General features: G+C 52.2%; 1 protein-coding gene across 2 annotated transcripts in view; it reads right to left on the reverse strand.

Moving 5' to 3' along the window:
* Mrc2 (mannose receptor C-type 2) overlaps positions 1 to 7,628 on the reverse strand; it is a 58,704-nt gene extending 51,076 nt beyond the window's left edge. For both annotated transcript variants that reach the window (XM_029484156.2, XM_021177266.2), the window contains exon 1: positions 7,404 to 7,628. In XM_029484156.2, the coding sequence (XP_029340016.1) occupies positions 7,404 to 7,620 (217 nt within the window). In that variant the 5' untranslated portion in view covers positions 7,621 to 7,628. The remainder of the gene's footprint in view (positions 1 to 7,403) is intronic.
* Positions 7,629 to 9,145: the final 1,517 nt, after the last annotated feature.

Genomic DNA, 9,145 nt, shown 5'->3' on the forward strand with positions numbered 1-9,145 from the left:
GTCCAGCCTGCGCCACGAGTGCTCAAGTATGAGCTAAGCAGAGAGAGACAGACCTGCAGGAAGCTGGTGCCACGGGCACTGAGGAAAGCAGGTATGGTGGCTTTTATGGGCAGCACCCAGTATTCCTGGGACGGCCTTGGGTTTAGCACAGGCCAGAAGGCAGCTCCCTAAGTAAGGAAGTGAGATACTGCAGAGGGGAGTGTGGTAAACAAAGGCCTGAGGGAGGCAGGGCCACTAGGGTCAGGTAAGCCCCTTCCCAGTTTGGTTTAAATTTACTTTTAGAAAGTCACTGGGCTTTGAGTTGCTTATTGGCTTTTAGTGGAACCAAAAGCAAAGGGTCCAGGGGCTTTGGACATGGCTCAGTGAGTAAAGGGCTTGTTGCCCAAGCATGGGGTCCTGAGTTTGGATGCCCAGTGCCCATGTAAAAAGCTGGCTGTGGAGTGGTAGTGTACCTGCCATCCAGTGCTGGGAGGATCGGACAGGGTGGGGACACTGGTCAGCAAGCCTAGCCAATGGTGAGCTGCAGGTTCGGTAAGAGACCTTGCCTCAAAAAGTAAGGTAGAGCCAAATAAGTGCACGGCCTTAAAACCCTGCACTCGGCAGAGGCAGAGGCAGAGGCAGAGGCAGAGGCAGAGGCAGAGGCAGAGGCAGAGGCAGAGGCAGAGGCAGAGGCAGAGGCAGAGGCAGAGGCAGAGGCAGAGGCAGAGGCAGAGGCAGAGGCAGAGGCAGAGGCAGAGGCAGAGGCAGAGGCAGAGGCAGAGGCAGAGGCAGAGGCAGAGGCAGAGGCAGAGGCAGAGGCAGAGGCAGAGGCAGAGGCAGAGGCAGAGGCAGAGGCAGAGGCAGAGGCAGGGGGATCTGTGATTTTTGAGACCAACCTGTTCTATAGAATGAGTTCCAGGAAGGTTAGGGCTACACAGAGGAACCTTGTCTCAAAAAGCCAAAACCCACAGACAAACAAACAAACAAACAAATTTCTCCTTTCTTAAAGTAGATTTATTTATTTTTATCTCATGTGGATGAGTGTTTGCCTGCATGTATGGATGGATACCACATGTGTGCCTGGTGCCCATGGAGGCCTGAAAAGGACACTGGATGCCCCTGGAAACTGTTACTACAGATGATTGTGAGCCACCTGACATGGGTGCTGGGAACCACACCTGGGTGGTCTAAAAGGAACAGTGAGTGCCCTTAACCATGCTAAGCCATCTCTCCAGCCCAGGCCCGAGGGTGCTGAAGATTACCTTATCATATTTAAGCCCCTTGATATTCACGGGTTTTCTTTCTTATTAGTAATAAAAACAGCAATAGCTTAGGATACCAAGAGCATAGGATGTGTATCTCAGACATCCATCATCTGACTTGTGTGCGACTCCCATGCAACACCCCACAAGGTGGACTGTTCTTTTTCTCATGTGCCAAAAGAGGAGAGCAGAGTCTTTCAATTAATTCTGGTCTCAAGGATTCTTCCCCATGAATAAGTCCAGAGGATTGAGGGAGAAAGGAAACAAGTTCTAAGGTTCTGGCAGTTGTTTTCCTTCCTAGGTATCCTGAAGACACTAGAGTCTTAAAGGAAAACTCAGGAGCCGGCTAGGCCAAGGGAAGGAAGGACCTACTTGGTAGAAGGTACAGTGAGCAAAGGCCTGGCAGTGGAGTGTGGAGCAGAGCATGCTGGGAAGGTGAAGGAGGAGGAGTGGGGCCAGAGTGCTGGAAAGGAGCTGAGGTTTCACAGCTGTCTCCTGGAGGGTGTGATACACAGCCAGAGGAACTGAAGTAGGCAGAGGTCATCAGAAAGCATGGGCCAAGTCTGTGGAGGGTCTAGACTTTTATTTTTTTTTATTTTTATTTTTTAAAGATTTATTTATTTATTATATGTAAGTACACTGTAGCTGTCTTCAGACACTCCAGAAGAGGAAGTCAGATCTTGTTACGGATGGTTGTGAGCCACCATGTGGTTGCTGGGATTTGAACTCCTGACCTTCGGAAGAGCAGTTGGGTGCTCTTACCCACTGAGCCATCTCACCAGCCCTAGACTTTTATTTTTGAATGTAATCTAATTTTCAGGAGTCTGGGTGTTTGCCTTCCATGTAATGTCTGTGCACCATGTATATTCCCGGTGCCCTGAGAGGTGTAGTCTCCCTGGGACTGGAGCTACAGACAGTTGGGAGCTGCCATGTGGGTGATGGGAATCAAAACCAGGTCCTCTTAACCCCAGAGCATCTTTGCAGCTCTGAGGAGCTGTACTCTGAGAGGAGAGTGGCCCTGAGACTAAATGTAGACAGGAACCAACAATTAGGGCTCCCACTGCAGCCCATGGTGTGCCATCTGGAGGAAGCAGTCCAGTCTGTTTCCTGGGTGGTTGGAGCAGGCTGTCCCCAGCATTTCCTGGGCCACAGATAATCATTGTGCAAACCCTCCTCTAGCCTACTGAGGAGTAACTAGAATCTACAGAGCTCAGGGCAACTTCTAAGAGCCATGTCACTACTCCAGTGACCCATCCCACCCAGATTTATAGGACTCAGTCATGGGAAAGGGGCTCTCCTCATCTTGTGAAGAGCTAAAAAGATACTTTTCCTGTCAGTGATACTGAAGCCCCCCAAGTCCAGGGAGACCCCCATGGAGGTGCCGGGCAAGGAATTAGATTCAAAGGAAGAATATCTATCTATCTATCTATCTATCTATCTATCTATCTATCTATCTATCATCTGTCTGGTCTTTCAGGACAGAGAAACTGGACTCTGTAGACTAGGCTAGCCTCGAACTCAAAGTGGATTTGCCTCTGTCTCCGGAGTGCTGGGATTAAATGTATGTGAGACTGTCACCACCGCGCAGCCTGGAAGAATAGGTCTTAGTCAGCCGGGCGGTGGTGGCGCACGCCTTTAATCCCAGCACTTGGGAGGCAGAGGCAGGTGGATTTCTGAGTTCGAGGCCAGCCTGGTCTACACAGTGAGTTCCAGGACAGCCAGGGCTACACAGAGAAACCCTGTCTTGAAACCCCCCCCCAAAAAAAAAAAGAAGAAGAAGAAGAAGAAGAAGAAGAAGAAGAAGAAGAAGAAGAAGAAGAAGAAGAAGAAGAAGAAGAAGAAGAAGAAGAATAGGTCTTAGTCATCTTGAGCTCATTACTGTACAGGGTCAGTAAAGATGAGGAATGAATGAATGAATGAATGAATGAATGAACAAACGAACAAATGACTATGTGAATGAAATCCCTACCTCCACGAGCTGGGGTGCCTGGTTGCAGCTTCTTCAGGCATTCGGCAATTATTTGCCAATGCCTCCTTGGAGGGAAACATCTCAAGGACCCAAGGGCAAGGAAGAGGGAACTTAGTCTCTGCCTCCGCGGCCCCATGGAGACGTACAAGAACCAAGTGCCCACAATCGCTGACAACAGAGAGCTGTCCCAGCCACTCTCTTCTTCACTGTCCCTTCCAAGAGGACATGTGGGCGGGTGTTCTGTTTGGGTATAAAAGTTTGGTCGGCAGTACATTGTTTGGAGTGTTAGTCTTTTGATTAGATCATAATGGATGAACCGCTATAATGACGGGGTCTTAATGGCATTATTGGGCAACCAGGAAGTAGAGCCTAGTTGGAAGAAGTAGGTCGCTGGAAACTTGTCTTTGAAGTGTGTACCGTTTCCTTGGTGCCTCCCGGTCTTCCTGGCTGCCTTTCTCTGCGCCATGACCCTTGGTTAAGCGTCTGCCTCCTCACAGACGTAGGGCAATGGAACCAGCTGACTTCGGGCTGAAGTCTCTAAACTGAGTGCCAAACTAAACCCTTGTCCCCTTAAGTTGCTTAGATGAGACAACTGAGTCGCAGTGATAAGCTAGCGAACACCCAGGGTAGCGTAGGCTTAGGGCTCCCCGGCAATGGTCCTGCTTTCTGCAGTGCTTTTGTTTTGGCTTGGTGCTGCTAGGTTTAGATGTTCTGGCCTCACCTGCAATGGAATCCTGTTCACCGCCTTCTAGTGGTGCGATCTTGACAAACCAAGAACAGCTCTAACATTTGACTCCCAGGGGCTAAGATGAGATCTGCCCAGGGCTAGGAGATTTGAGGAACCAAGGGCTTTTACTGCTGTCACTTTCCCCACCCCCATGCTTAAACCGGCAACAAATGCAAAGACCCTAAGAAGTGCAGGCCTTTTTGGTCACACCAACTGTGGGCCTTGGACTTCTCTGGTGCGAGCACATTGGGACCAAATCTAAGCTTCCTGCTCCCCTGTGTGCAACCATCACCTTGCCCAGGTAAACTCAGAATAGAAGAGAAACCTGGTACGAAACACAGCAACCCCGGAGGAGCACCACGACCCTGGCAGCTTGCTTGAGCCAGGTAGGTGGAGTTTTATGGAGGAGGATGGTGTTCAGGGCTTTTTGCCTGGTCAGGAGCTGGGGAAACGTGCAGTGGTTTGTCCAATTGCTCTGGTAGCAGAGACAAAACCCGACACCTCTCAGAGGGAATGCCAGCCATCTTTGTCTGACTTTTAGACAGAAGTCCTTCCCCACAGGAGGACTTCCCAAGTTTCCTTCACGGTTCCACCTAATAGCAGATCCCTCTGTTCTAATCCATAGCTCATTTTGTAAGAAACCTCCAGCTCTGGGCTGGTGAGATGGCTCAGTGGGTAAGAGCACCCGACTGCTCTTCCGAAGGTCCGGAGTTCAAATCCCAGCAACCACATGGTGGCTCACAACCATCCGTAACGAGATCTGACTCCCTCTTCTGGAGTGTCTGAAGACAGCTACAGTGTACTTACATATAATAAATATATAAATCTTAAAAAAAGAAACCTCCAGCTCGTCAGAGCTCCAGAGCCAGCCCGCAGGTGGGATCTTCATGGGGCCTTCTAGACACCTGACCAGATTCCTTCACCGTTTCCTCCAGAAACCCAAGAAGCTTCCACAAAATATTCAATGGCGGCGGCACCTTTCTGACCTGGTCTCCCTCATCTGGCCCTCCCTGCTCCCTCCAGAGAGCCTCTCCTCCTTGGACCACATTCTCTCCTGTTTCTGGTCATTTACCATCCTTGGTCCCAGCCTTCACTTTCTAGATGTGCCCAAAATAAATCATCAGACTCCTCTTAAGACTCTGTTTTGTACTCTGCAAAATGGGTCCAGCAATACCTACTTCTTTGGGTTATCATCAGAATTAAATGAGAAATTGGATGCTAAGCACTTGCTTCCAGGCTGAGATGACACTTGCCCACAGAGCCTTTACCCCTCACTAGTGGTTCAACCTGTGTCATCCTCCTGACAGACTTCCGGTTTCCCTGAGACACATCTTAACTCTTAACACTTGGCTCAGTGCTGTACACAGGGAGAGTATACCAGAATCACAGCAAAAGCATATTTTATGGGGGTCACAGAAGAAGTAAAGATGAATTCTGACACCCTATGTTAAGAATTCCTTCAGTCCTATCACCTCTGATTCCCAAGAAGAGCGGCCATTCCTCATCCAGAGTCCACTAGACTTCCTTTCCTGTTGGTGATCAGGAAGCTGCCAGCCCTGCCCCCTCCCTCCACTTCCCACCCCTAGGGTGCCTTTCAACTCCTACTTCCCACAAGCACTTCTACCTAGAGCCACAGGTTCCCCATGGTGGTGAAACTTGCAGAGGGCTTGCCCCTTCCATCAGGTTCTAGCCCAGCCTCCCAGATGAGGGACCTCCCAGATGAGGAAGATGGCAGGGTAGGGTCGGTCAGTGCTGTGTTTGTTCGGTGACAGGGACGTTGTGTGGTTTTTACCCTCCTGTTCAGTTGGTTTAGTGAAGAGCCCCTCTCCCCCACCCCCACTCCCAGCTGTGTGAATCCAGGCTGGGCTTCTTCAGGGCTCGGGAGGGTGATCCAGGCCACACAGCAGCCCAGACATGGGCATTTTGTGTGTAGGTCAGTCTGAGAGAGCAGGGAGGGACAGAAGCAGAGACCAGGAAGCACAGGAATACTGTAAGCCTCCTTTTCCTCCCTGACTGGGCCCCTCATCAGGCATCTCCACCCCCCTATCAAAAGCTCCCTGGGGGAAAAGACCAAGTCAGCACTCTGGCCCAGCTCTTTCCCAGGGCCTGGCTTTAAAATCCAAGCTAAGGCTCTTGGAATTGGCTCTGTCCTTTCCCTCCTCCCTGGAATCCTGCTGTCCCGGGTCCTAGACAGAGGGACAAGGCTCTGGCAAGAACCCCTGGAGGTGAGGGGGCTCCGGCTTGCTTCCTGTGTCTGCAGGCTTCAGATCCAGGTGGGAGAGAAGGGCAAAGGAGGCTCCTATGTAACTGTGGGTCACCCTGACCCTACCTTTCCCCTCAGCAAATGCTCACAGCACACCAGGCCACCGCAAAGGCCTCAGACTCTTCAGGGGGCCCTCTAGTCCTAGCACAAAGCTGCAGCTGCTGCCCCATCCCTTTCCCCGCTGACCCAGCCCCCAATTAAACATAAAAAGGGGATATGGAGGCAACACTCAGCACATTTTTAAAAATTCTGAGTGCCCCTGCCCCCCAAGATCTACCCTATCAATGTTTATGAGTGTTCAGCTTCTTGTCGAGGGACCTGTCTGACCTCACATTTCAGATAGTTCTAAAATAACGACGACGACAACAGCAACAACAAAACAACAACAACAACAAAAAAACATACAGAAAAGAGAAGGGTGCAGTTTGGGGGGCTTGTGTGGTTGGTCTTCTGTGGGTTGTGGTTTTGTATCTTTAGAAACTCTTTTACAGCAAAGACTGTCCACTCTGGAGAAGTGCCAATTTGATCAGAATTGACCACACAAAGTGAGAAACGAACACACACACACACACACACACACACACCACACACGCACGCGCATTCGGTTCTCCTGGCACAAAACTGTTCCACAGGGTTACGATCGAACGGTGCATAAGTCCTCTGCCACAAGCTGTCCTTAAAGACCAAGTAAGAAAACAACATAAAGACCCCACTGCCAGACGCTGAACAGACTGACCCCTCACGTACAGAGTAAGAAACAATGCGCCTCTGGCTCTCTGGTTGTATATCAAGGTACCCAGACCAGCGCGGGGCGGGCGCCGGGGGTCCGAGTGGCCGGGACACCAGCCCTCCCTCTCCCTCCCAGGCCGCGGTGCCTTGGCTCCCCTCCCCCGCCGCCTGCCACATCTGGTTCCACTCAGATCCTCCCCCACCTCCAGGCGCGCTCCTCCTCCCATCTCCTCCCTTGCTCCCAGAAAAGTGGAGACGAATTTTAAAAACCCAGTCACACACACGCGCGCGCGCGCGCGCGCGCACACACACACACACACACACACGCACGCACGCACACACACACACACACACACACACACACACACACGCACTTCTTCAGAAAAGATGGGAGAAAAAAAGGAGGGAAAAGTCAAGAGGCCCGACTCCCTGGCGGGCCGACTCCCGAAGTTGGCCAAGTTGGCAGCGCCTTACCCAGGAGGGCGGCAGCGGAGTCCGCGGGGTGGCCGAGACGCAGTCCCCCGAGAAGCAAGACGCAGCGCAGCAGGTGACGAGGCCAGGGCGCGAGGGCAGGTCGGATGGGTAACATCCCTGCGGCGCTCGGAGGAGAGTACCGAGGGCGCACAGCAGGGCTGCGTGCAGAGACAGCCCTAGCGCTGTGCTCAGATGACCGCCGGCGAGGGGATAGCATCCTCCTCCCGGTCCGGACGAAGTGATGCCTCCCGGAGAGGAGGAGGGAGGAGGCAGGCCCCGCAGAGGGAGGGCGGAGGGAGGAGCGCAGAACCCTGGAGGAGGGTTTGAGGGGCAGAGGGGAAGAGAAGCGGGCAGCGTGGGAGGGGACGGGGGCGGCGCGGGGGCGCAGGGCTGGGGATCCGGCCGCAAGGTTGTGCGTGTCTGGAGGGAGAGGAGGCGAAGGCTGGAGAAGAGGATCGGCGAGGTCCACAAGGATCCCAGTGTGCGCTCTTTATCTTCCCCTATTCTGCTTCTTAATACCTTCCCGCCTTGTCTACTCTCTCTTTTCAGATCGGGCCTGGAGCCCCAGACGCTGCGTCACAGCTTCTCCTGCTGGCGCGAGAGGCGAAGCAACTGCAAAACTTTCCGCAGAACTTCACCGCGTGGCGAAGCCTGGGCTGCTGCGAGGCCTGGCCAGCCAAAGGCTGGGATGCGCGACTGACTCAGGTGGCCAGTCTTGGGCCCCCAGCATCCCCTCCATCCTGCCTCTTCTGCCAGGTTTTAGGCGCTGAGCATCAGCTATTTCCTTTCCTAGGACCCCCTCCCCTATTTCTGGTGGGGAAGAGGAGGAGCTCAGAACTCCCGCGCCACCCATGCGGAGGTTGGGGGAGGGGAAGGTAGAGCTCCTGTTGCTTGTGAGCAGCGCAAACAATTCTTGATCATCTTGTTTCAGTATGTGTGACTCCTGTGTCAGTGTCCCTGGCACAAAGAATTTAACACTTGAGCTGATAGGGGCCGCTGTATCCAGAGACCTGGGACAAAAGTGGTCCACTGGATGTCCCAGAAGACCTACATCATTCCCACCAGCTGGGCTGCTGGCCCGTAGCAAAGAACAAAACGGAAATTTCATGAAGACAATACAGTTACTTAGCATTATGCAACAAGTCAGATGGCAGCGCAAAGCACTGGGCTGAGAATCTGGATTTTGGAGGGCAGCCGACACCTAACCTCTGATTTCCCAGTCTTGAAAGTGATGCTTGGGAACTCCAGCTGAGAGCAGGCTTGAGATTTCTGGAGTCCAACAGCACAAAGCAGACTCACCTCCCATCACAAGTGACCAAAACACTGTAAAACTGTAATATAAGTTTTATTGTTTCCTGGACTGGCCACTGAGAGGCTTTTTTTTTTTTTTTAAATAACAAACATGACTTTTCATGACTCCTGTTGTAGGTACTCTTTCTGTATCTCTGCAATAAAGGCTCTGCTCCAGGGAGGCTCCACCTTAGCCCTTCTGAGCTCTGCCAACTGAGATTTTGGCTTAATATAGCCCACTGATTGCAGGTCCCCAAAAGCAGCACCTGTAGGCCCCTGGAAAGGTTCTGCTAGCCACAGCCCTGACTGTCAGCCAAGTGAACAAAACCCCCTTCCCTAAGGCTAACTTGAGCAGGGTTGCAGATTGGTTTCTGGAAAGTGTTCACAGCTTCACTGGCCCCATGGAGCCTCTCTTCTTGGTTTGACATGTCTTGGGATCCTAAGGTCCTGTC

Source organism: Mus caroli, unplaced genomic scaffold (genome assembly GCF_978045245.1).
Source record: "Mus caroli unplaced genomic scaffold, Mus_caroli_1 scaffold_13, whole genome shotgun sequence".
NCBI classification, from domain to species: Eukaryota; Metazoa; Chordata; class Mammalia; order Rodentia; family Muridae; genus Mus; species Mus caroli.